Genomic DNA, 25,568 nt, shown 5'->3' with positions numbered 1-25,568 from the left:
GCAGCCTAAAGGAATCTGAGATTACATCAGAAATGGGTCTGGGATTGGATCCCAGAAGAGCTCAGGACTGCAATCCAAACAGATCTGGGATTGCAAACCAAATCAACCCAGCATTCCAACAGCTGGGGTGACCAGGGCACTGCAGTTGCAGGAGCTGCTGCCTTGCAAACAGCGTCCTTACCTGGTGGCAATTAGCTGTCCCTCTTCCCTGATCCCTGCGTGCACTGATGGCTGCTGCAGCTCTCATTACATGCCCCGAGTGGTCCGTTCTCTGCCACGCACCCTTGCCGGGGTGGGATGCTCATCATCCTCATTTCCAAGAGGAAATTTACTGGCTGCAACGGGAGGATGCAGCCCTGCTGCACGCCGTTGCTGTGGAAACAGGGTGAGCGGCTAATTAGATTTAATTAACGAAGCAGGAGGGGAGCGTTACAAACATATCTGGGCAGGATGCATCACCCGGCCAGCAGGGATGTGGGTGCTGAGGTGATGATGCCGCGGGGAAAAGGGGGTCTGCCTCAGTTTCCCTGTCTGCAAGGTCAGGGAGGGGGATATTGGCAAGGACGGAGTCCCTAAGGATGCTAAGCACCCCAACACCATCCGCGCATCCCCCCCTCCCCAAAAATCACACGCCCCAAGAAAGCATCAGCTCCCCCCACCCCACCCCCACCGTCCTCCCTGGGCAAAGCCCTTCCAGCAGCATCCCCCGGCAGGATCCGGCCCTGCCCGCATCCGCGCGTGTCTGTGTGGGCACGGCTCTGCCTCCCGCGCTCCCACCGCTGCCTCCCGCCCGTGCCTGGGCAGCTCCGGGCCCGGGGACCCTCGCGTCGCCACGGACGCAGGCGCAGCCTCGCACCCCGCAGCCGCTCTGCGGGAGGGCTTTTTATACATCCCCGTAGTTCCACATCCACACCGAACCCCGGCGATATAAATAGCGCCTCGCTTTTATTCCCCTCCCCGCCGCATCCCGGCGCAGCGTTCCGGCTCGGGCGGACACCTGGGGTTAGAGATAGAGCGATAGAGAGGGAATTTCGGTGCGATTCCTTGGGCCGCGTGGGACGGACCGACCCTCGGGACCCGCATGCTGCAGATGGTGAGGACTCTGGCGCAGTTCACCATCGCGCTGGAGGACATGCGAGACATCGGGGACGGCATCGACGCGGCCTTCGCCACCTCCGGGCTCAGCGGGGCGGCCGAGGAGCTGCCGGAGAAGGGCTGCGGCAGCCGCGGTGGCACCGAGGTGATGGCAGAAGGGGTCCCGGGGACGGAGGGGGGGGGACCGGTGAGATGCGGGGGTGAGGTAGGGGTGCATGGATGCGTCATGTTTGGACACGTGTGCAGAACCCGGCACCTGTGGGGTCTGGATCGCGATTGCCGTGGCAACGGTGCCTCCATCCTCATCCTCAGCTCAACACCCCCGGGATTCTCTGGATTGCGGGGAGGGGGTTGCTCCCGCCCGGAGGGGGTGATGGGGGGGCTGGAGCCATCGCTGCCACCGCCCCCCCAGTGCTGATTTACACCGCGGAGGCGTCGGCTGATGGGAAATACCCCAATTCCCATGGCGGCAGGGGCTGATCCCGAGGGTGCTGAGCACCTCGGGGGCGGCAGGATGAGGCCGGGGTGAGGCGGGGGCGTCCCCAGGGAGAGCAGATGGATAGTGAAGCATTTTCAGCCCCCCAGCGGAGAGGCTTTGCTGGGATAGGGAATGCAGTGGGACACATCCTGCCTTTGCCCACGGATCGCTTTGCCCTGCTGGGATGGTGCCTTACCCCCAGCTCCTGCTCATCCCAGTGGGAATTTTCCCTTGCCGGGATAATACTGGTGCTGTAACGGTGGAACAAATCCCCTTGCCAACAGCTGGGCCTCATCCTGCATCTCCCCACTGCTGCAAACTCCTCAGCTGCTGGTGCAGTGTGTGGTGCTGAGCCTGTTCAGCTCCTGGGTCTGACCCTTTGCTTCGGTCCTGAGCTGGGACGGCTCCAGGAAAAAACAGGAGCAGTAGGGAACTACAGGCTGGGCGAGGGCTGGGGAAACTGAGGCAAGGTGAGGGGTCAGGTACCCCTAAGCTCCATCCTCCGGCGAGTGCCCTTCATCCCATAATTGCAACAAATTGATCCGGCAGTGAGAGTGTTTCTAAACCTTCTAACCAAGTGGGGAGGTCTCAGCTGGTGTCCCCGAGGACTCCAGTATCACCATGGTTTCCTGATTCCCTGGAGAGACTTGGACCTGTCACCAATATTTGGCTCTAGACAACGATTTCCTGCATGCTTGACTCCATCATCAGCCTGCTGGGGAGCAGGGAAACTGAGGCACGGCTCTGTCCTCGAGCACTGAGCAGGATGTGGCCAGGATTGCTCCCCATTGCTCCCTGGGGACCACCAGGGACATGGTGGCCTCTCTCCACGGTGAGGATGGTTGGGCTCAGACTTCTTCCTGTGGCTGCAGAGCAGCTTCACCGCTCACGTGTCCCCACTGGGGAGGACACAGCCCCATGTGTCCAGGGGACAGGGGCTCATCCCACAAGATTGAGGACATTTGGGGTGTCTCACATCCAGGGTCTTGGAGATTCTACACATGCAAAACTTTTGGGGTATCTGTGCCCCCCAGGCACTTGGAGCATCCCTGCACCAAAAGCTTTTGGGATTTCTCTGCACCCGGCATCTCTCGGAGCACCTTCACATGCAAAACCTTTGGGGTGTCTCTGCACCCAGAATCTCTGGAGTGTATCCAAACACAAAACTTTTGGGGTATCACTGCACCTCTGGAGCACTTCTGCATCCAAAACCTTTGGGGCCCAGGGCTCTTGGGGCATCTCTCACCAAAATCTCTTGGGGTGTCTCACACCCAGAGACCTTAAGGCATCTCGCACCCAGAACTTCTGAGGTGTCTCTGCACTCAGAGCCTTTGGAACATCTCACAGCCAAAACTTTTGGGGTGTTTCACGCCCTGGGCTCTGGAGCACTGGGCCCCCAGGCTGAGCTGCAGGGGGTGCACTCAAGGGGGGTCTCTGAGCCCCATGGCCAAGAAGACCCCGACCCACCCGCTTCCCAAGACCGGCGGGCCGTCCCACACTGCCACCTCCCCGTGCCCCCCACCACCCCATCAATCCGCCTCCCGTGGGGCCACAGCCCAGCTCCAGGGTGCCCGGGGTGCTGGGCGGGAGGCAAATTCCTACGGGTCCGCTCGGAGCGGAGCCGCAGGAGAGCCAGAGGGCTCCGGGACCGACCCATGTAGGGCTGTGAGCTCCAGGGCGGGCTCCTGACGCGGCCGCGGAGGAAACCAGGCGTCTGTGCGCTCGGTGTCATGTACTTCCTAATCCTCCCGGATTCCTCCATCGGGGTGGAGAGGGAGCGCAGGGGAGCTGGACGCCAGCCGGGCTCCTCCGGTGTTCAGCCTTCCCAGCCAGCCCCGGTGCCGGCCCCGACCCCCGGCACGCAGCTCCCCCGCCCCGGGTCACCCCAAAACACTCGTGTGTCTTTTTCCCTGGGCAGGACATGAGGAAACACGTCATCATGACGCTGCTGGACACCGAGCAGTCCTACGTGGAGTCCCTGCGCACCTTGATGCAGGTAAGGTGGCACGGCCAGGGTGTGACACCCCAAACCACAGCATGGGGTCACCGTGGTCACCCCAAGTCGGACCCCCGGCTGCGGGTGCTGCACCAGGACCTGTGCGGCACAGGGGTGGGTTGGGGTGGTGGGGGGGACGTTGGGGACAGCGGGAGCAGAAGTGGGAGCACTGTGACAGCAGCGCCATGCACGGGGTGTGGGAGTTACCTCCATCTCCAAAGCGAGCCTGTGACATGCCCAGTGTGTTGTCACCTGGCAGGTATCATGTCCCCAAATCTCCTCCTGTGCTTGCTTCCCAAAAGCTCTTCCTCATGTGGCACCCCATCTTCTGATGGGCCTGCCATGCTGGGGCACCCCTGAGGTCCCCTGTTCCCACGTGCTCCTGCTTGGATCAGCACCTGCAGACCTGGGCCAAAGGTTTTTCCCAGGCTTTTTTTTGCTGAGCTGGTTCCAACCCCCCTGGAGCAGCCTGGCCGGAGGGTCCACCTCACGTTTCAGATGTTAATGAAGGTGTTTCGGCAGGTTAATGGTGGTCAACGCCCTGGAGAAGTCACCTGGCGCTGCGCGCCCCTGCCGGGGGAAACACCAAAAACTCTGAGCTCTGCAAAAGCAGTGCCTGTGGGACATCTTGTGCCACAAGGGCATGGGGAACACCATCCCAACACTCTCATGGGCTCTTGCCATAAATCCTCCACAAGGGTGCCCCCATGGTGGACACAGATGTGCTGCAGGAGGGAAGCACCCTCTGAGGCTGCTGCCAGTGCAGACCTTGGCTTAGAGAGGCAAGAGGATCCCAGCTCTGGGCCTGATTTTGGGGGGAGCTGTACAGGGTTTGGGGTTGGGGGCCTTCCCTGCTGGTGTTGGCACGGAGAGAGTCTGTCCCGTGGTCTGTGCATCCTCTGAGGTGGCATGTGAGGCTGGTTGGAGAGGACAGCTCTGCTGCGACTGTCCAGTTTCCCTCTGGAGGGAGCGGTTGGACACGGCTGGGAGCCACGGGCTGTTAATGCCTGAGCTCTTGTGCACAGGACCTGTCCTGACACAGCGCAGCTGGGGGGACCTGGCTTTCTGGCAGGGATCACAGGGCTCCAGGTGTCCCCAGCTCCCTGTCTCAGCTGGAATGAGGTGCTCAGATCCTTGACATGGCTTGGTGGCACGTGGCATGGTGGCTGCCAGGGACAAACATCACCTTGGAGCATCATCTTCCAGCCAAGCCAGATGGTGCATGGATAAGCCCTGCCTGCTGTCCCTGTGTGCTGCAGCAAGGGCTGTCTCCGTGCTTTTCATCCCCGTGTGGAAGCACAGGATGCCACAGTCCATCCCAACTCCTGCTGGAGGTGCTGGACATATTAGGGCAAGGCGAAGGGGGTTTGGAGCCTCAGGACGGATTTGGTCCTTCTAACTTGGGTCTCCACGAGATATCTGGCATCAGCTTGAGGAACCTCATTCCTGGGGAATGACTCCTCCTTCACCAGCTTGGTTGGAGATGTCCAAAGCCACTTGAGATGGGTCCTGTGCTCAGTGCTCAGCTGCGTGGTCCTCCCAACTTCCTGAAAGCCACCGGCACCCTGTGCTGATCAGATTGAGGGGGTGGCAAGGCTTGAGAAGACCTTCCACATCCTGCTGCATCTCCTGCAAATCCATCTCTCCTGTTCCAGGGGCACTGCTCCACTCTGCAGCTCTGGAGGGAGGGCGGGGGTTTCATAGCAGAGCCACCCACCCAACCTTGCTGAGGACCTGCTGGCCCTGCGTATTGCCCGTTGGCCATTGTGTGGTGGTCCAGGGCATGATCCAGTGGATGCATCCTGCTGGCTCCAGCCCCTCCTGGTTCCAAACACCCTAAATCCCACCAGGAACACACTGGCATTTGGATCCTGGGGTCGTGTTGCCATCATTTCCAAGCTAGGTCAGGCAGATTGAGGCGACAAAGGCTCATGACAGCAAAGGTGGCTCTTAAGGCCGTGGGACAGAGGGTCCAGTGCTATGCAGCTTCCTTGTGCAGACCTGTCCCCCTCCCCACACAGCCATGGGTGGGATGGGACCCAGGGAGGCTGGGTTGCAAAACCTGTCTGGTCCTGCTGGTGTGTCCCACAACCCAACATCCCATGGAGGAACCCCCTGCTGCAGGATGCCATCCATCCTATCTACACGGACTGAGATCCGTGCTGGGTGGGGTGGGAGAGGAAACCTCCGTGGACCCCGGTGCCTCTGCTTGCCTGCAGGGTTACATGAAGCCGCTGAAGCAGCCGGAGAACTCCCTGCTGTGCGACCCTTCGCTGGTGGATGAGATCTTCGACCAGATCCCCGAGCTGCTGGAGCACCACGAGCAGTTCCTGGAGCAGATCCACGACTGCGTGCAGAACTGGCACGAGAAGCAGAAAGTGGGCGACCTCCTGGTGCAGTCGGTAGGTCCTGGCAGGGTGGTTCCCCCCGGGAATGCGGGTGTGCCCACTCCTGGGCACAGCCCCGGAGCAGAGGTTTCGGAGCGGGAGGCAGGGGAGTGATGAAAGGATGGGCCAAGCAGGCCTGGGATGGAGAACAGGAGACAATCTCCAGGCCTGCTGTCTGCTTAGCGTAAGGGTGGGAGCTGCTGCTCCCGGCTGGCTCTGCAGCTCCGCGTTTCTGCCTCGGGAGCACAAACGTCAGGGCTGAAAAATCGAGGTGGGCGGACAGTGAGCCCTCCGTGCGCCAGCCCAGAGCCAGAGTTAACCCTTGGGGCAGCTTCTTCCAGGCTCTCCCAGTATGGCCATGCTGGATCTAGCCCTGTTTTTCCCTCCCAGTTCTCCAAGGATGTGCTGGTGAACATCTACTCTGCCTACATCGATAACTTCCTCAATGCCAAGGATGCAGTCAGGATCGCCAAGGAAGCCCGGCCGGCTTTCATGAAGTTCCTGGAGGTGGGTCCTGGTTCCTCTCTCCACAGATCCTGGCCAAGATCTTGAGCCAGGCAGGATGGGAGTTAATGGGAGTAAATTTATTGCCAGACTGGGAATTTTCCCCCCGCCTTCTTGGTTTTGTTGCAAAGAGGGTCACTTGGGATGACCCAGAATCACTCCAGATGGTGTGGAAGGAAGTGGCCCAAAGCCAAAATGGGTGATCCTGGGTTGGTGGGAGGCTGGGTCCCTGCTGTGTCCCACCTAAGGGGCCCATCCCTGTCCCTCTCCGGTGTTTTGCAGCAAAGCATGCGGGAGAACAAGGAGAAGCAGGCCCTGTCCGACCTGATGATCAAGCCGGTGCAGAGGATCCCGCGATATGAGCTGCTGGTGAAGGTGGGTGACACGGGGGTGGCAGTGTCACACCGGGAGCAGGGGACGCCACGGCTCTTTCAGGGCTCTCAGGTCTCTCCTGACCCCTTTTCCCACCCCTTGTCACAAAGTTGGTGTCCCCAGGTGTGCACATGGCTCTGCCCTGCTGGAGATGGTCACTCTGAGGACTGTCACCCCACTGCCCCCCCACTGCAGTCCCTTTACCCTCAGCCTTTCTGCTGGACGCTGCGGTGTCATTTTGGGACCAGTCCCATGGCCACCCCCTCCTTGGGGCTGGTCTCCATCCCCTGCAGCCAGAGCAGCATGCGAGGGGCTCGGGCAATGACATTGCCAATGTCCAGGCTTTGCCAGAGGTGACACCCCGGCTCTGTCCTGCGGCAGGACCTGCTGAAGCACACGCCAGAGGACCACCCCGACCATCCTTTCCTCATCGACGCCCAGCGCAACATCAAGCAAGTGGCTGAGAGGATCAACAAGGGCATGAAGAGCGCAGAGGAGGTGGAGAGGAACGCTCGGATCGTGCAGGAGATCGAGTCCCACATCGAAGGGATGGAGGATGTATGTATGGGGGGGCCTTAGATGGGGGTCAGTCTTGCCTTCTCCACAAAATGTCCTCATTTCTGCTCTTTCTGGGTCATCCCAGGCTGGGTGGCTTATTTTCTCCTCTGGGTCCTGCTTTCCCCATGCCTTGGTGGGCTCCTGGAAGGTTTGGGAAGGGACTGGGGTCCCAATTCTGAGCGAGGGGATGCAGGGGTGGGGATGAAGCCCATGAGGATGGGATGAAGCTCCCTGCCATGGCTTCCCACCCACGGGTCTCTTGTCCCCACAGCTCCAGGCTCCGCTCCGCAGGTTCCTGCGCCAGGAGATGGTCGTGGAAGTGGTAAGAGCAGGGTCTGTGGGGCCATGGGACCACACACTGGGTGGGGCAGTGGGAGGCTGTGATTGCGGGTCCTGGGGTGCCTGTGTGCCCATGGGAAGCTACAGATGGATGGATGGACGGATGGAGGGAACAGACAGATGGAAGGGCAAGGCAGCACATGGGGAAACTGAGGCAGGGCCCTCTCCCAGCACTGGCACAGAGGGAGGGATGGTCATTAACCCCCTGGTGTCTCCCACTGCCCCACAGAAGGCGGTGGGCGGGAAGAAGGACCGCTCCTTCTTCCTCTTCACGGACCTGCTGGTGTGCACCACGCTGAAACGCAAGTCGGGCTCGCTCCGCCGCAGCTCCATGAGCCTGTGAGTACCACCAGGCTTGGGGACAGCCCCTGGGTGTCCCTGCCAGCTGGCCTGGCTTTAGGGGGCTGTGGGTGTGGGTGCAGCTCGGCCATCCCCCCCAACCTCCCAGGTACACGGCGGCCAGCGTGATCGACACTGCCAGCAAGTACAAACTGCTCTGGAAGCTGCCCCTGGAGGACGTGGACATCGTCAAAGGTCTGTCACTGCCTGCTGGAGTGTCCCATCCCACCCAAAGCCTGTCAGTCCCCCCAGCCAGTGATGCCAGGGAGGGAGGGTTTAATGCTGTGCACATGTCCCCACACAGGTGCCTCGCAAGCCACCAACAGGGAGAGCATCCAGAAAAGCATCAGCCGCCTGGATGAAGACCTCAACACACTGGGGCAAGTCAGCAAGCTGTCAGAGACCCTCAGCTTCCCCCACCAGGTATGGGGATGGCGGCCCTGGAGCTGTCCCCTGGTCGGACACGTTCCTAGTGGGACCGAACAGGATGTCCTCAGCATGAGGGGAGAACATATGGAAGGGCTGGTGGCCATGAGTGTCCAGCCCAAAAGCCACAAAAGGGGTTGGAGCAGCCTCTGAAGGATGCCAGTGGATGGACGGGGGATATCAGGCATGTGGCTTGTGGTGGCCCATCCCTGAGAGCTGAAGCATTGTCCCCATCCCCAGGGCCTGGATGACGTGATCAAGGACCTGATGGCCGCCATCCACCGGGAGCTGTCGGAGAAGCAGTCCCTGTCCTTCAGCATGGCCTTCCCCCCCAACAAGGTGGAGCTCAGCACCACCAAAGCTGACGGCACCGAGTCCTTCATCTTCGAGTTCCCCAACCCCGACGCCCGACTCGGCTTCGAGCAAGCCTTCGAGGACGCCAAGAAAAAGCTGGGTAACAGCGGGGGGGGAGGTGGACATGGTGGTGGGCTTGGCATCTCCCCCACCCTGCCTTGGTAGACCCCCTTCCTCCATCACTTCTACATCCTCCAATCTGATTTTCCCAGCTTCCAGCAAAAACTGCCTGGACCCAGAGTTCCTCAAAGCCATCCCCATCATGAAGACGCGGAGTGGGATGCAGGTACTCAGAGGCTGGGTTCAAGCATCCCACAGGTCCTCTCCATCCCAGATGCTGACAGCTCCTGCATCAGTCCTGAATAACCCAATCTTTTGCTCCCTTGCAGTTCTCCTGTGCTTCGCCCAGCCACGGCAGCCCGGAGAGCTCGCACGAGGTTTGGGTTTGCAACAGCGACGGCTACGTGGGGCAGGTTTGTCTGCTGAGCATCCGCAAGGAGCCCACGGTGGAGGCCTGCATCGCCGTCTGCTCCGCCAGGATCCTCTGCATCGCCTCCGTGCCCGGCCTCAAGCGCACCTACAGGTAGGACATCGCCCGGCCCCGCGGAGCCGGCGGGCGCGGGGCGATGCTGGAGCTGCTTCTCTCCCCTCCCCGGTCGCGGCAGGGAGCGCGGGGAGCCGCTGGGCAGCCCCTCGGCGGAGCTGGGCCCGGCGCAGCCGGAGGACGCGGGGCCGCAGCCGTGCCTGCACATCTCCATCTCGGGCTCGTCGCTGGAGCTCTCGGAGCCTGTGGACGGCGGCAACAGGGAGCTGGTGCCCTTTGACAGTGATGACACGGATGATGAGTCCTCACCCAGTCCCTCTGGGACGCTGCAGAGCCAAGCCAGCCACTCCACCATCTCCTCCAGCTTCGGCAGTGAGTCCTCCCCAGCCCCTGCTTAGGGAAAAATACACTTTTTAGCCCCAAAATTACGGGCAGCTCCATTGTTTTGGCCTCTCTGCCTTGTGTTCCTCGGGGAATCTGCAGGTGGAGGCTTTTGAGCCTGGGAAAAGAGATGTTGAGAGGCATCAGCCCAGCACTGGTACTGGAATGAGGGGGCTTTGGGTAAATCCTTGTGGGTTTCGGGCCTCAGCATCCTTACGCCCTCCCCTGGGCTTGACATCACCCCCAGTCTCTTCCCCATGACTTTGGAGGGTGTTGGATGGTCATGGTCTGACCCCTTCCTTCCTCCTCCTCCTCCTCCTCCACAGATGAAGAGATTCCGAGCTGCAAGGAGGCAACAGTGGAGACGACGAGCTCGGAGGAAGAGCAGGAGCCCGGCTTCATGCCCATCGCTGGCACCTACGGGCAGAACCGGCACGGCGAGAGCCCCACGGACGGGCGGGCCCTGCGCCGCTCCAGCCGCGGCTCCTTCACCCGCGGCAGCCTCGAGGACCTGCTCAGCCTTGACCCCGAAGCCCATCAGAGCTCCATGTGGCTGGGCACCGAGGATGGCTGGTACGGCCCCGGGATGGGAATTCCTGCGTGGGGAGGGAGCCGATCCTGGGTGAGCCTGAAGCTTTGCTCTCCTCCTGCAGCATCCATGTGTACCAGTCCTCGGACAACATCCGGAACAGGAAGAACAGCATGAAGATGCAACACGCTGCCGCCGTCATGTGCATCCTGTAAGTGGGGAAGGGGGACTTTCAGCTCTGGGGGGGCCAGAGCAAGGGGGTTTGGGGTGGCTGAGCAGGCTCTGCAGCTGGATGTCAAAGGCGGTCTGCCCCCACAGGTACCTGGATAACCAGGTTTTTGTGTCGTTGGCCAACGGGGAGCTCGTGGTGTACCAGCGGGAAGCAGGTGAGGTTGGATTTGGGACATCAAAAATGCAGCCCCAAAGTGGTGGCTGTTGGGGGGTGGCTTGGGCAACCCCCTGGGGAGGGATGCTCAGGGTGGCTTCCTTGCTTCCACGGAAAGGGACATCCCTGGAGGGATGCTGGAGACACCAAAATCAGAGGCAGGTGGAGGTGGGCATCCTTTTCCTGGTCCCTGCCTGCCACTGGAACCGCATGGTGACATCAGTTTGTGTCCCTTCTGAGGGCTGACCTGGAGAGAGTTGTCTTCTGCCACTGCACCCCATTGTCTGTATCGAGTTGGACTTTTTCTGGGAATGCTTTAACTACCCACCCCACTCTCCCCACACTCATAGGCCGCTTCTGGGACCCCCAAAACTCCAAGTCCCTGTCCCTGGGCTCACCGGGGAGCCCCATTACCAAGATGGTGGCAGTGGCAGGGAAGCTCTGGTGTGGCTGCCAAAACCGAGTCATCGTCCTCAACACCACCACGCTGGCACAGGAGGTACCGTGGGCGCCGGCGGGAGGGCGCGGTGGGAGGTGTGACGAGCATCGGTGGCATCACCGCGGCACCGCTGTGGCTCTGTCCCCCGCAGCACACGCTCCAGGTGGGGCAGGACGGCGGGCGCAGCGTCACCTGCATGGTGAGCGCGGGCACGGGCGTGTGGGTCGCGCTGCAGGGCAGCGCCCAGGTCCGGCTGTACCACGCCACCACCTACGAGCAGCTGGCAGAGGCAGACATCACCCCCCCGGTGCACAAGATGCTCGCCGGTAAGTGCCACCTGTGACACCGCTCCAGTGGGTGCCAGCGCCGGCTCCAGGGGTTGCCAGCGCCCCTGGAAAATGCCCCGCAGCATCTGGCGCCACCAGCCAGGGGGGTTGTGGGGTCCCTTCCCCATGTGCCATGTGCCACAGATACCCCTGGGAATGGCCCCCTGTGGGTTGGGGGTTCCAGCCCCGTGCCGGGCAGGATAAGGCACTGATGGTTGGGATGCTCGGCAGGCTCGGATGCCATTATCCGGCAGCACAAGGCCGCCTGCCTGCGGATCACGGCTCTCCTGGTGTGCAAGGACTTGCTGTGGATTGGGACCAGCGCCGGCGTGGTGCTGACCCTGTCGGTCTCAGCCAAGGCAGCCCCCACGTTGGTGGGGCTGTCCCAGGGTCACACCGGCCACGTCCGCTTCCTCACGGCCATCGAGCTGCCCGACGGCTTTGATGTCCTCTTCCCGCTGCCCAGGGACACGGGTAGGTGGGATGAGTGGCATGTCCCAATCACGACATGTTTCAGGGGCAGTGCATAGTGTTGTGGGGCTGGGAATGCTGTTCCGGATGACCAGGAGTAGCCTTGAAATGTTGTCGGAGTCCTTGTTCCATCCTTCCCTTGTTAAAATCCAAGGTGAAAAATTGGCAGTGGAGGGTGGGGGAAATTGGATGCTAAACTGCCCTCCACCAGCATGAGCAACCCCAGATTTCCCAGGGAGACCCAAATTCCCATGGGGAAATCCCTGTGTGGGGTGTCACCCAGCCCAGCTCCAAGCTTGGGGTGGGATGGGGAGAAGAAGGAGATGGGACAGGGGCTAGCAGTTTTGAAGGGAGGAGCTAGCATGGGTTGCAGGGGCCAGTTTGGGGTGGGAGGGGCTATTGGGATGAGAGGAGTTTTTTGGGGCCAGGATGTGGTACCTGGGAAAGTGGTGGAGGGGTGATGCTGAGCTGCTGCTGGTGGGGTGCTGGAGGGGACCAGCGGAGTCGCGGGGGCACAGGTGACAGCCTTCGGGGTTCTGCGCTTGGCAGGCGCCGAGAAGCCGAGTGAGGCCGAGAAACGAGACGCATCCCGCCCGCGTGCCCCCGCCCTGGCCCTGTCCAAGCCCAAGATGTTGGTGATCAGCGGCGGGGACGGCTACGAGGATTTCCGGCTGACGAGCAGCAGCGAGACCGTGGGCCGGGACGACAGCACCAACCACCTCCTCCTCTGGAGAGCGTGACCAGCCACGGCCCCCCCGGGCCGCCCCGGCCAGGACGGGCGGTGCTGGCCCCCCTGTGCGCAGAGGGGGGTCCCGGCCCCCTCCCCACCGCCCCCCGCCCCAGCACCTCTCATCTCCAACCCGGCTGCTCTCTGTGTGCTCGGGGTTGGGGGGGTGAGCCCCGGTCCTCCCGCCGTCCCCTCGGCCGCCGCACTGGACTCGGGGGGGGGACACACAGCGCTTCGGGGGCCTCCGGAAGATGGGGAGGGGGCGGGTGTTTGCTTGGGAAGGCGCGGAGGAGGAGGAGGAAGACGTTACCGAGCATCCCTGGGGACCGGCCGGAGGATGCCCAACAGCCAGGAACCTGCCTTGCTCTCCGGTTTTGTGTGTGCCTGCTTCACGGGGCGGGGGGGCGCGGCCCTGCCACCCCCCCGGCCCCCGGGACCCCCGGCCACGCCGCGGGACCACCCCAGGGACAATTCGCCCGCGGTGTCCCCCCCGGCCCGGGCCTCCCGCTAACCCGCTCGCTCCATCGCCAGCACCCAGATAGCTCTGTTTGTTTGTTCGTTTGTTTTAAATATATATATATTATATATATATATAAACATCCTTATTTATTGGGGGGGTTCGGGGGCATCAGGAGCACCATCGCCTCGCTGCCAGTCCCTCCACTCCGGAGCTGGGGGATTAAAACTCCCGGTTCATCGCCCTGAGGGAGAGCCTGACCCCACTGGTGGAGCTGGACCACGCTGGTGGCGGCGGGGAGCTGATGGAGGGGGGGTGGGAAGGAAATCGGGCCCCCCCTCCTTCTCTGTGATTCCCAGGGGGGTTTCGCAGCCTGGGAAATGGGGGAAGGCGCTGCTGCCATTTGAAGCATCTCCGGACGAGAACAATCATCTTCACATTCCCTGCCAGCCACCAGGGCTGTCCCCCCACCCTTAAAATGGGGGTGACAGTGTGGGGGACCCTAAAAATGAGGCTCTGCTGGACCAACCCTCCCCCATTTGCCCTTTTTCTCCCCCTTTTTCCTGCTTTCACCCCAGGACGCAGGCGAGAGCAGTGCTCCCAGACTGGGACACCCTGTTGTCCCCATGGGAGACGTGACAACCGTGGTGGCAGGGATGAATCAGGGTGTCCCCAATCCCACACAGCTGGGTGAGTGACGGGAATGCTGCCATCCCACATGGAGCCATCCGTCTGTCCGTCAGCAGGGTGAGTGGGTGTGTGCTATAATTGGGATGATGAGGATATTTTGGGAAAGGGTGGGGGGGAGGATTTCGGTCACTTGGGGGCTCTTTGTTATTAAAGGTCACGCGTGCCGGAATGATCCCAGCGTGGTCTCATCCTTCACCTCGGGATGGGGTGGCAGGGACAGGGTGAGGACGGGCACGGCTCCCACCGCCCATTGGCGTCACTGGGAATGTCACCCACCGCTGCCACTGGTGATGAAGACCCCCGGGGGGAGGAAGAAACTGTTTCCACTACTGGGGTGCAGTTATTCTGTCCTGGATAACCCTGAGGGGGATATCGGGATATCCATCCCGTGTGCCACAGCGCATCGGGATGTGGCACTCCCTGGCTGGACAAATGGGACACCGGACAGCTGGAATAGGGGACACCAGGTCGTCCTGGGGAAAACTGAGAGGAACAGAGGGAACACCCGGCCTGACTGCAACAGGGTGTCCCCACTGTGGGAAAACTGTCCCCCCTAGGGAACAGGACAAGGACAAGGCACGGCATGCTGCAGGACAGGTAGGAAAGCGGGGTGCAGCACTCCTGGGTGCCCCCTGCGAGTCCATTTGGGGGAGAAAAAAAAACCCTTATTTTTTTTTTTATATTTCCTGCTGGGCACGTAAAACCCACCCCGATCAGGTTGTTCCCGTTTTCCCCCCCCAACCCCTCCGCGGGTGGGATGAAGCCCATCCCCTACAAATCCCGCCCCCGGCCCGGTTCCCGCCCGTAATTCCCGCAATTCCCGCGGTCCCCGCCTCGGCCGGCAGGGGGCGCTGCCGGGGGCGCTGCCGGGGGCGCGGTCTCGGCGTGTGACGTCACGAGAGCGGGCGGGGCTCGCGGAGCCGCGCGCCCGCGGGTTCATTCATGAGGAGGAGGCGCGACCGACGGGGCGGCCCCGGGGGGAGCCCAGGGGCTCCGCGGCGGGGACAGGTAAGGGACACCCCGGCACAGGGACACCCCCTCTGCCCGGGGCGGCTCGGATGATTCCGCCTTAAAGGGTTATTCCCCCATGGGGGGGTCTGGGGTTGGGGTTTCTGCAGCTTTGGGTTGCGCAAGGAGAGGGCCTGGTGCTTTTTGGGATGCTCGACCCCCGCTTTGCGCTAAAAGAGGTGGGCAGTGTTGTTGTCTTGGGCTTATCCCTAAAGTGGGGCACGGGGGGAGCTCCGCCTGGAGCGGGATGCGCTGGGGAGAGCTCCGCGGGTCCGGGAGGCTGCGGCTGCTGCAGCGCCAAAGTAGGTTAAAATAAAGGGGGGAGAGGAGGAAAAAGTAGGTTAAGGAATACTCACCTCCAGCTGCCTGGGAAAAGGGTAGGAACCGTGTCGGGTCTCTCTTTTTTTTTTGCCAGAGCTGGAAAATCCCAGGGCTCGGAGCCAAAGGGCTGCATCAGCCGGGATGCTGCGGTGCGGGGCTGCACCCCGAGACGGGGCCGGGACGTGCCGCTGCCGCGGCTGTGCGCGGCCCCTGCGCTGCCCCGGCATCATTTGACTTTAATGCTGGAATTCTGTGGCGGCTCGGTTGTTCCCACAGCTCCGATGGGGCCCGCGGGGTGCGATGATTTCGCTCCATCTGCCGGACAATCCCCTCCTTGTCCCAGGCTGTCTCCAGCAGCTGCTCCCCAAAGTTTTTCCGAACAGTTGCTCCTTTTTCCCTCTGTTTGTCTGCAGGAGCCATCGGCTGAAACCCTGTTCCCCCACAGGGAGGGGAAACCCTCGCTGGAATCCCAGCGGGCAGTTTTAGGTTACAGGCTGTGTTAAGGGGAATAAAGGGCTCGTGTGACCCGGAGGGATTTGGGGAGGTTTCCAAAACCAAGTCGCCTTTTCTGGTATATTGGCATTGATGCACCAGTCAGGTGGAGTACGGGGGTGGTGGAGCTTGGAGTGTCCTCAAAAGCAGCCAGGTCTGGCACTGGTGGGGTTATTTTTTTGGTTTCCTCTGGTTCTTGGAGGGGCAAATCCTGTCGATTTTAGGAGTGTGTGAGGGCAGCTGGGCATTCCAGCATCAGCAGCCGAAGATTTGTGCCTGCATCCCCCAGCCCCACCTGGGATCGCCCCAAGCTGCCCCCAGCCCTGGGATGGCTGTGACTGGGCAAAGCCCCGGTGCCAACCAGGAGCTGGCACCCTCTGGTCCCTGCATCTCCTCCATCCCCATGGCAGCGTCTTGGGCATCTGAGGGATGTCCTTAATCCTTAGATTAAGATTGGTCTCAGATCAACTTTACGCCTGCTCCTGGTGGTGTTTAGATCCAGTTATCATGATCTGGAATGCACCGGTGAGCCGGGATGCTCGTGGTCCCTCAGCCGCGGTGGGACCTCCCTGTCCCCTCCTGAGGCCATTTCTTCTCCAGCAGAGCAGGTCCCCAAACAACTCGGTGTGTCCCTAAAGTGCTTGAACTCCATCGCCCCAGAGGATTAAAATGCTTCATGTTAGGCTTAAACTCGAGTTTATTAGTGCTGGATTAGAGGGTGGAGAGCTCGCACGAGTATGCTGGAGAGGCGCATCGCAAATCCCAGGGAGATTCAGGAGCTGGGCCGGCTGGCTCCATGCTGGCATCCTGAAGGGGTGCTCCTGTACTGGGAGCTACTGGAGGGAACTGGAGCATGGAGGATGCTCATTTCAGGTTGTGCCATCATGTCTCAGTCCATGTCCTGTGAACACCCAGCTCAGCCCCGCTCGCCACCAGGACCCCCCTCATGTGTAACTGGCTGCATCTCAGGGTGGTGCCGGCCACTAATTAGGAGAAACTCGTCAGGCACAGGCTGTAATGAAGCTCTGCCGGGGCTCTCACAGGACCGTGACGACCGGGGGGGAATTTCCATGCGGGCAGCAGGATTTCCATGCGGAGGCTGGATCCGGGTTTGGGTTGTTATTTATTTGTTCCTTCCTTCCTTCCCATGTGCTGTCAGCATAGATTTTAATTTTAACAGTCAATTGCTGGGCCCAAAGAGGGGGGATGAGACTCTGGGAAACACCTTTTGTTTTGTCCCAGTTTTTATTTAAATACTTCTTAATTTTTTTAGTGGCTTCACTTCCTTGTGACAGATGCAAGAGGATTTCCTCCGGAGCAGGAAAAACCTTTCTTTGACGTTTTTCAGCATCATCTGCTCCTTACCCTGCTCCTTGCATGAATGGTGTGGCTCCACGGCTGAGGTTGGTCCCTCTCTAGTTTGGGATGGAGCTGGGATCTCCAAGGGAAGGGGTGATGCCGGGCATTCCATGAAATCTCTAAAAAAACTTCCTGGGGGATGGTTCAGGACTGCTGCTGCAGGGATATTTAGGCAGATGCCTTGGAGCATCCCACTGGGGAGAAAAAGGGCCCCCATGTTACTTTTCCAGTGGGGTTTTCCCTGGATGATGACCCCGGTGCTCTCCCTTGGGCAGGTCTCCCCTGGTGATGAAGAGGAGCGGGATGCACTGGTGGCTTGTCACCGTCCTGGGGGTGAGTATGGCCTCGTCTGCCCCATCCCACCCCTCTGCTTCTCTGATGCTCAAACACCACCCCATAGCCGTATAGGACATGGAGATGGGTTTGCATCCATCGTGGTGCATCCAGTGGGTTCATACCCCACACGCCACTGGTGAAGGGGGTCCACTGGCTGTGGGGCAAGCGAGAGGGTGGCACCCATGGCATCACCTGTGACGGGATGGCATCTGCCACAGTGCCACCGGAGCCACACCACTGCCGGCACAGGCTGCTGGGGAGCCGCGGCAGCCGGCACTGAGCGCTCTGATCCTCCCCCAGGTGCTGAGCAGACCTGCCCAGGGGGCCGGGAGCTGCAGTCCCCCGGCGCGGGGGCCAGCGGGATGCCCGCCCGGAGAGGAGCCCACCGGGGTAAGCCGTGCCCACCCGCGGCACCTCCACCCGGAGGGAAGGTGCGGGGCCCGCCCGTCGCTCACCCCCCTTTCCCTCACCGCAGGATCCAGCGGGGACGTGCCGAGCTTGTCCCCCCGGCACCTTCTCCCTGGGGGACGCGTCCTGCGCCGCCCACACCCAGTGCGGCGCCGGGAACAGGATCCTGGTGGCAGCGGGGACAGCGGCGAGCGACAGCCGGTGCGGAGCCTGCCTGCCGGGGTGAGCCCAGCCGGGGGGACGGCGAGCCCAGCCCCGCCCTCGCTCGGGCCGTGTCCTGACACTCCCCTCCCACCCCGCAGGTTTCACAGCCCTGGAGGGGAGAGGGAGCCCCGGGGCCGGTGCCTGCCCTGCGCCGCTGCTCCCCGCGGCACCCCGGGGTGCCCAGGTGGGTGCTCGAGCCGGAGGTGTCACCCCGGGGCTGGGGGTGATGGAGGAGCTTGTGCCGGCCCTCACCCCGGGGATGCCACTCGGGATCTGTCCCCCCCAGGGATGGGGCACGATGTCCTGCTGGGATCACCTGCAGCTGAGGACACCTCTGCTCATGACACACGTGGCTTCTGCTTCCCTGGTCCAGGGCTCCTGGGGGAACAGGATTTAATCCCAACAAAGCCCCTCTCTGAGGCTCATACTGTGCCTCCTTGCAGGCCACCGGAGAGCCCGCAGCCCCGAAATGCCGGGCCGGGCACTGGGAATCAACGGGACGCGGCTGACCCTGCTGGGTGAGGAAGAGGAGGAGGCGGCAGCAGCGCAGGCGGCCGTGCTGACCATTGTCCCGGTCTTCTGTGCCATGGGATTGCTGGGAATCCTGGTCTGCAACCTGCTGAAGAAGAAGGGTTATCACTGCACTGCCAGCAAGGAGCCCCAGCCCGGCGGCACCGGTGAGCCCCAGTTGGGCTGTGACACCTTTGGTGATCCCACACCCATCTCCTCTCGCTCAGCCCATTCCTGTGGCTCCTGGTCCTCACTGTCCCAGGGCATCCCGCTTGTCCTTGGGGTGCCTTATGCCCCATCACCGAGTTTTCCCTAACTTCTGCCTCCAGGTCCCAGCTCCATCTACCAGCTGGAGGATGCCAACGAGGACACCATCGGGGTGCTGGTGCGGCTGATCACGGAGAAGAAAGGTCAGGGGGTCCCTGGGAAGGGGGAAGAGGGGGTGACCTGGGCCAGAGCCCCATGACCCGCAACTCCTTGGTGTCTTCCCACACACAGAAAATGCAGCGGCGCTGGAGGAGCTGCTGAAGGAGCATCAGAGGCAACAGCTGATGCCACCAAGCTGTGCCCCCCTCAATAAGTAAGAGTCCCCCTAAGGCTGCACTGAGGATCCCTCATGGTGGGACCACCCCCACACTGATGGCATCTCCCCCCTCCCCAGGCTGCACCTCCTGCCTCAGTTTCCCCCCGCCTGCCACCACCAGCAGCACCTGCACACAGTGCAGGGACCGGCCCCGTGCGCCCGCTGCAGCCAGAAGTGGCCCGAGGTGCTGCCATCGCTCAGTGCCACCAAGGTCCCCAAACCCAGAGCTCATCCCAGCGAGGTGACCATCCTCTCCATTGGCAGGTAAGCAGGGACACCCCCTGGTGTGTATCCCCTCTGCAAGGGGGGACAGGCTGACGTGATGCTCTCCAACAGGTTCCGGGTGTCCCGGATCCCTGAGATGAGGAGTGAAGCAGGGGGAGAGCCCCTCCGTGGTCCCCTCCCCGCCAGCAGCGGGATGTGACCCCCGTGGCTGAACAGCACCGACGGCCCCACGAGGTGAGGGGGTGTGCAGGGAGGGTGGTGGGGAGCCCTGGGGGCCCTTCCTGGAGAAAGGGGTTCTGAAGGCTGGAGGATGGAGCATTAGCGCTGTAGGGACACAGAGTTAACACTGTGGGGACAGCGAGGCAGGAGCGAGGGGGTGTCCCACGCCGCAGGGTGCTGGCAGGGCCTGGCACAGGGTGGCACGGCCGGGGGCTGCTCCGTGACTCATGGGCAGCTGCACGGGCTCACGTGCCCTCGCTCACGTCCCCCCATCCCCTCCTCCAGCAGCGCTGCTGCTGTGACCATCCGGCTCTGGCCCCCTTCCGACAAGGACACTGAGGGGCTGGAGCATGTCCAGGGAAGGGAACAGAGCTGGGAAGGGGCTGGAGCCCCAGGAGAGGCTGAGGGAGCTGGGAAAGGGGCTCAGCCTGGAGCAAAGGAGGCTCAGGGGGGACCTTGTGGCTCTGCACAACTCCCTGACAGGAGGGGGCAGCCGGGGGGGGGGTCGGGCTCTGCTCCCAGGGAACAGGGACAGGAGGAGAGGGAACGGCCTCAGGCTGGGCCAGGGAGGGGCAGGTTGGGAAGTGCCAGCCATGGATGAGTGACACCGAGTGACTCCTGCCACCTTGGGTGGTGCAAAGGGCCCAATCCAGGCTCACCTGTGGTACATCCCTTGTCCTCCACAGCAGGCACCTCCACAGGGGTCAGTGACAGCCACAAAGACCCCGTGGAGGGGATGGAGGACACTGCGCATTGTCCCGCTCAGAGCTGTGAAGTGCTGGAGGTGGCAGCTCAGCTTCTGCTCCTGCCACCAAGGTGTCCAACAGCAGCACAGCAAATCCAACATCTTGCTTGGCTGGTGAGAAGGATTCTCTGTCCCTGAGGTCTGGTGGTGGTCACAGTGTGGTGGCCTGACAGATAATAACTCCGGGAGCTGCAATGCCGGGGGTGGTGGCCACAGGAGTCATCATCTCTGGGAACCATGGTGCCACAGCACAGCTCCATTGGAAACACAGAAGACACTGGATGCCATTTCATGATCACTCTCTGGGTCTGTTGAACTCTCCAGGACCATCATGAACTCCCAATTTCTCTCCATCACCAACTGCCAGCACTCAGCATCACAGGATAATGAATCACTGGAGCATGCAACAACTCCCCCCTTCCCAACAACCCAGATGGGGCACGGATTGCTCTGGGCAAAGCTGGTCACCTGCATCCATCCATCCATCCTCTCTCCAAAGTCTCAGTTCAGGAGGACACGGTGGTGATGATCACCATGAAGATCACACACTTCACATTTCATAGGAATTGCTTCTGTAGGATCACGCTGGCTTGGCCATGTTGGGACCACTGGGATAAACCACCCAAGGTTGGGTTGGAGACCATCAACCTCAACCACCAACCCAAAAAAAGGGTTTATGGCCGGTCTCATTCACCTCTCCACTACATCATTGTGCCAAAAAACCAACCACCAAACCCTCCCAGGCTCTTTTATTTATTTATTTAATTTTTTTTGGAAACATTTTAATAGTTACCGAATGTTCTACATCTTACAGTAAATATCGTACAGTTACAAACTCTTGGCTGAAATCTGTCAGGGAGATCACGACCTGATCTTCAGAACCAAAACCAGAACAGAAAACAAACGGGAAAATAACCCCAAATTCACACTTCTGATGGACAAACTGAGGCTGTGGGGCTCCCAGGGCATCAGTCCAAGGCCATGTTCCCTACACACCTGTGAGATTTAGACTTGGAAGACGTGGTTACTCTTGGGTTTAATTTTTTTTTTTTTCTTTTGGGGAATTTCTTTTGGTATTTATTTTTATTTAAGAGGTCCAATAGTACTTAAAAATGAGCTAGTCTGGTGGTCAAAATTAATTTAAAAATTAATTACATAGAAAGAGGGGTGGGAGCCTGGCGTGGGTTGAGGCCGTGTTGTGGGAAGGGGAGGGTTTGGGTGTGATCCTGCACCTCACCATGCTTCCCTACAAATCCCTCCCCTGATCCTGAACCCCTCTGCCCCCAGGAAAATTCCATCTCCCAGCTCCATCCCTTGCAGGAGGATGCAGGGAGGCTGCAGGTGGCCATGTTGCATCAAGATTATTCCCTACAAGCAGCACAATCAAGCGTTTCCAAACAGGAATCACTCCTGTCAAACCACGTATTTTGCTATTCCTGCCCTGCAAACATTCCCACAAGTTCTTTTACCTGAATGCCAGAGAATCTCCAAGTGCCATGGTGCAACATGCCACAAAAACACCTTTTCCAAGGTTTCCTCCATCCCAAGCTCCGTATTTATTTTCCTTTTTTCCCTAAGGGAATGCTAACGCACAACGGAGAAAATATTTGGAGGCTGATCCTGGCTCAGGAGCGAACGGAAGATGGGCAGAGGGTCACCACAGTTTGGGGATGAGAGTTGGAGGGCCTGAAAACATTGGCAATTCAAAAAACAACCTAAACCAAAACCACATGGATTTATGGGTATCCAGCAGCTCTTATTGCTATTGTTGGCTGGTTGGATTTTACCCAAAATAAAGCCTCAGATGTTGTTTTGCACCCCCCTAAAAAACCAGGATCCCATTTCATGCCCCCCAGCTGGGAACCACATCATCCCACATTGCCTGCGGGGATGCAGGAGGAGAGGAAGGGGGCAGCAAAGGGGGGTGTCTCTTGGGGAAGGACCAGGTTCGGCGGGAGGCCGGTGGTTGGAGGAAAACCCAATGCTCTGAACACCCCCCATTAAAACAAACCCCTTAAATAATGCTTCCTGGGAATTACATCCCAGAACTGCAACAATGCTGAACTGGGTGATTTATTATTCATAAAATGCAGGAACAAATCCTTGCCCGGAGGGTTCAGCCACTTGGAGGCGTGATGGCTTCAGGCTGCAAGGGGCTCCTGGGGTTTGGGGGTCACCACCATCACTAAAATCCTATTTGCCCCCAAATCTTGCATTGCAGCTCGTGTTTAAAGCACAGGTAAGGGCAGGGATGGGTTAATAGTTTGGAGTTACTTTCCTTCCTCTTTAGCTGGAATTTTAATCTCAGACACTTCAGTGGCTGCTAAGGATGGTTTAACCCCTCCCGCTCTTCCCCACTAATGCCCGATGTGATTCTTCACCATGGAAAGCCCTTTTCCTTGACCAATGTCAGCAAAGCTTTGCTGGAATGAAATATTTGAGAAGCTGGTGGCCTCCACTGTGACCTTCCCATGACCCTCACTTAAGCCATGACGTGACCAAGGGAAGGACTTGGGATTAAGGAAAGGGCAGGAAGCATCTCCCCACCACCACGGCAGCCCCATGAAGCCACCTTGGGAAAGAGCTACCCAAGCCTGGCACCGTGTGGTGGTCCCAGAGCCATGTGGTGGCCCTGGTTCCACACAGTGGCCCAAGGCTGGTTACCAATGCCCTCACTAAAGCCTCTGGTGCAACAGGTGGCAAATATTTCACCTCTCCACACCTTGGTTAATGAGTATTTCTGCCTGGGAATAATGGGGTGAGGAGCACTGGATCTGCTATTGATCCAAGTGAAGGAATTAAAACCCAACTGCCCCATGTCAGGTCTCATCAGTGGGAACCACACTCAACTCCTGGGGCTTTCTCCCCCACCTTTAATGTTTTTTCCTTCCAGGAGAAAGCCCATCTCCTTTCCACACAGCGGCCAAAACTTAGCAGTTGTTCCTAAGGTGGTGCAGGGTGCCTGGGACAGTGGTGGGAGGATGTCTGTTGGGAGAGGTCCTTTGCAGAGCCCAGGCTGGGATCCCAAAGCTCGTTGGACCCTGCAAACCAGAGTGCTATTACGTTGGGAGACCTGACTCAACGCTGACAGACAACTCCTGGTACGTAACACAAAGTCAACATGAGAGGAAAAAAGGGGACCTCAGAAGTCTTCACTTCCTGGGATCTACTGGGGGTTTTTTGGCCCAGGTTTAACTGCAACGTGCTACAAACAGTGGAAGGACAATGTAGTGGTGTTATTTCCCAAGGTCCTGTTGCTCTTTACTAATCCTAGCCTTTGCCAAGCCAAATGGGGAACCCGCTGATTATTGGCTCTTTTTCTCTTTTTTCCTTTTCCTTTCCCTCTGTACAAACCTGAAGTACAACCCAAGGGTGCCCCTTCCCCACCTCACAGCACTGCTGTGCAGTCTTCCCCCACTTTGTTCCCTTTGAGGCTGAGGAGGTCAACCAGAGCTTTGCTCTAGATTTCCTTTAAAACCAGCAGAATCAACCAAATTGACCCCCAAACAGAAATGCCAATGCCAACACCCAACCTGACAAACCACCTGGGACCAGCCAGTGGGAGAAAAAGTCCTCCTGGGATCCCTTGTTACTCCCCATCTGGCCCGTGCTCAAGGGAAGCAGCTCCAGGAGCTCCTCCCAGTGGCAGCAGAAGCCAAGCTGGGAGACACCACAGAGAGCATGGAATACTTTTGGCACACTTGAGGCAAAAATCAAAACCCAACCAAGCTTTTGTCTCAAAAAAACAATAAAATCCCAAAAACCTTGTTTCTATGCTGGGTTTAGTGACAAGGATTTAAAAACAAACTGGCCACAAGCATTGTCTGCAAATCCAAACTCCCTCTGCTGCCCTCGAGACAACTTATTGCTCTACTTGGACACCCCAAGGTGGGATGTCACCAGCTTCCTGTCCCCATGTCCCAGGGTAAGCCAAACCCCCCCAAAACAACCCTGGTGTCCACAGCCTCTGCATGCCTGGTGTCCTCCATCCTGGTCCATGTCAACTGTGGATCACCTTCCCTGCTGTCACCTCTTCTCAGGTGCCTTCCCGTGAAGAAGGCGACATGTTTATTGCTATTGCTTCCTCCTCTCCCACCTCTCCAAGCAGAGCAGCCAGACATCATCCCCCTCCCCGGCCTTCCTCTATGGTACTGGTATTTGTGCTTGGATGAACATTTCTCCTGGAAGTCTTGGAGCTGTAACCCGAAGAACGGGACGGGGATACCTCAACTGCCACAGAGGCAGCACAGTTTGGTCTCAGCCTTGCCAACACCATGGGTGCAAGATGAAGCCACCCATCTTCCCCTCGCCCTGCCTTGAAGACCCATCTCCCTCAACCCGATGCCCTCTTTTCCCATACCACCATACTCTGGAGAAGCTCTTCAGACCAAACCCTGAACCGGGAGAAGCTCTTCAGCCCTACCTTTGGACATCTCCTTGCTTCCCTCGGCAGCTGCCCAGCACATCTCTGCCTGCAAACAGCAGCCAGCAAGGAAGGAGCCGCCTTCTCCCTCCCACCGCCCCAGGATGTGGCTGAGCGGGAGCATCCCGCTTTCCCAAGAGGTGCAAGCTGCTCCCAGGGCACGTGTCTTCCCGCTGCTCCCTTCCCATCACCCACGATCCGTTTGCCCAGTTGGAAAAAGCAGACCAAAGACCCGCTGGTGACCAGTCCTCGTGCTTCCTAAGACAAGTGTGTTACGTTGCTAATTATATTTATATTCTCTTACTCCTACAAAAAGAAGGGATGAGTTCAGAATTCCACTGCAGATAATGCATTTATAATCTATCACGACAGCTATCTGGAAGACACCAATTTTCTCGTAATATGTTATGGAAGATTGAATAATTTATATTCTTCAACTAAAAATACCCAAACCAAATCGGAATAAGCCTGCCTACCAGCGCTGTGCTTTTCACATAGTACCCTGAACATCAACCACTCTTACTAGCCAAAAAAAATCTAGGCTCTTGTCAACAACGACGACAACAGAAAAATAACAAAAAGAACCCAAACGAACAAGAAGTGGGGGGGATCTTTGCACCACTCAGCTGGGCAATGCTGGAAAAGTGAAGATTCTGAGCTTTCAAATGATAGGACCAAAGAGAGAACTTGACTATTGCTCAGTGTCAGTATGTGTGTTACACAATTCATGTGGGAGAAGGAGAAAGGGGGAGGAGGGGGGAAAAAAAGAGGCAGAAGATTAGAAAAAGCAGCTTTTACAAAAACCACTAAAGAATGCATAAAGTGACCCTTGCACTTTTTTTTTCTTTTGTTCTTGCAAACAGACAAGGCGCTGCAGCCCAGCGGCCGCAGCACCGATGTAAGACTTGTGTAGTTGCATACAATGTTTGACTCCGGAT

At 59.3% G+C, this 25,568-nt stretch overlaps 3 protein-coding genes and 1 long non-coding RNA gene across 11 annotated transcripts in view; 2 read left to right on the top strand and 2 right to left on the bottom strand.

Moving 5' to 3' along the window:
- ARHGEF17 (Rho guanine nucleotide exchange factor 17) overlaps nt 1-13,237 on the top strand; it is a 28,591-nt gene extending 15,354 nt beyond the window's left edge. Inside the window, exons 2-21 of the mRNA XM_048294047.1 lie at nt 3,492-3,569; nt 5,789-5,971; nt 6,347-6,463; nt 6,743-6,835; nt 7,214-7,390; nt 7,662-7,712; nt 7,959-8,068; nt 8,178-8,263; nt 8,373-8,491; nt 8,735-8,948; nt 9,061-9,134; nt 9,238-9,431; nt 9,514-9,764; nt 10,100-10,346; nt 10,427-10,513; nt 10,621-10,688; nt 11,038-11,186; nt 11,278-11,452; nt 11,684-11,926; nt 12,473-13,237. Of these exons, the coding sequence (XP_048150004.1) occupies nt 3,492-3,569; nt 5,789-5,971; nt 6,347-6,463; nt 6,743-6,835; nt 7,214-7,390; nt 7,662-7,712; nt 7,959-8,068; nt 8,178-8,263; nt 8,373-8,491; nt 8,735-8,948; nt 9,061-9,134; nt 9,238-9,431; nt 9,514-9,764; nt 10,100-10,346; nt 10,427-10,513; nt 10,621-10,688; nt 11,038-11,186; nt 11,278-11,452; nt 11,684-11,926; nt 12,473-12,663 (2,907 nt within the window). The 3' untranslated portion in view covers nt 12,664-13,237. The remainder of the gene's footprint in view (nt 1-3,491; nt 3,570-5,788; nt 5,972-6,346; nt 6,464-6,742; nt 6,836-7,213; nt 7,391-7,661; nt 7,713-7,958; nt 8,069-8,177; nt 8,264-8,372; nt 8,492-8,734; nt 8,949-9,060; nt 9,135-9,237; nt 9,432-9,513; nt 9,765-10,099; nt 10,347-10,426; nt 10,514-10,620; nt 10,689-11,037; nt 11,187-11,277; nt 11,453-11,683; nt 11,927-12,472) is intronic.
- The window catches only part of LOC125321348, a 21,968-nt gene extending 3,525 nt beyond the window's left edge, over nt 1-18,443 (bottom strand). Inside the window, exons 1-3 of one of the 2 annotated variants that reach the window (XR_007201519.1) lie at nt 18,354-18,443; nt 15,162-17,171; nt 182-372 (exon numbers count right to left, since the gene is read on the bottom strand). This is a non-coding gene — a long non-coding RNA (uncharacterized LOC125321348). Of the gene's footprint in view, nt 1-181; nt 373-670; nt 782-15,161; nt 17,172-18,353 lie in introns of those variants that run through there. The other variant, XR_007201520.1, reaches the window with a different exon arrangement.
- RELT (RELT TNF receptor) lies at nt 14,722-21,042 on the top strand. 3 transcript variants are annotated; one of them, XM_048294050.1, is made up of 11 exons: nt 14,722-14,805; nt 17,253-17,310; nt 17,614-17,703; nt 17,789-17,943; nt 18,024-18,109; nt 18,369-18,602; nt 18,765-18,845; nt 18,934-19,015; nt 19,097-19,282; nt 19,355-19,477; nt 20,149-21,042. In XM_048294050.1, the coding sequence occupies exons 2-10, from the start codon at nt 17,266-17,268 to the stop codon at nt 19,440-19,442; spliced, it is 1,047 nt and encodes a 348-aa protein (XP_048150007.1). In that variant the 5' UTR covers nt 14,722-14,805; nt 17,253-17,265; the 3' UTR covers nt 19,443-19,477; nt 20,149-21,042. The 3 variants fall into 3 exon arrangements, with proteins under 3 accessions (XP_048150007.1, XP_048150006.1, XP_048150005.1); XM_048294049.1 differs by lacking the exon at nt 14,722-14,805 and adding an exon at nt 16,930-17,021 and having other exon boundaries at nt 20,152-21,042; XM_048294048.1 differs by lacking the exon at nt 14,722-14,805 and adding an exon at nt 16,930-17,021.
- FAM168A (family with sequence similarity 168 member A) overlaps nt 20,952-25,568 on the bottom strand; it is a 131,610-nt gene continuing 126,993 nt past the window's right edge. For all 5 annotated transcript variants that reach the window (XM_048294055.1, XM_048294052.1, XM_048294054.1 and 2 more), the window contains one exon: nt 20,952-25,568. The gene's annotated coding sequence lies outside the window, so the exon portion shown is untranslated.

Source organism: Corvus hawaiiensis, chromosome 2 (assembly GCF_020740725.1).
Source record: "Corvus hawaiiensis isolate bCorHaw1 chromosome 2, bCorHaw1.pri.cur, whole genome shotgun sequence".
Classification (NCBI taxonomy): domain Eukaryota; kingdom Metazoa; phylum Chordata; class Aves; order Passeriformes; family Corvidae; genus Corvus; species Corvus hawaiiensis.
Note: the sequence above shows the minus strand (reverse complement) of the source record. Positions and strands in the feature narration are given on the sequence as shown.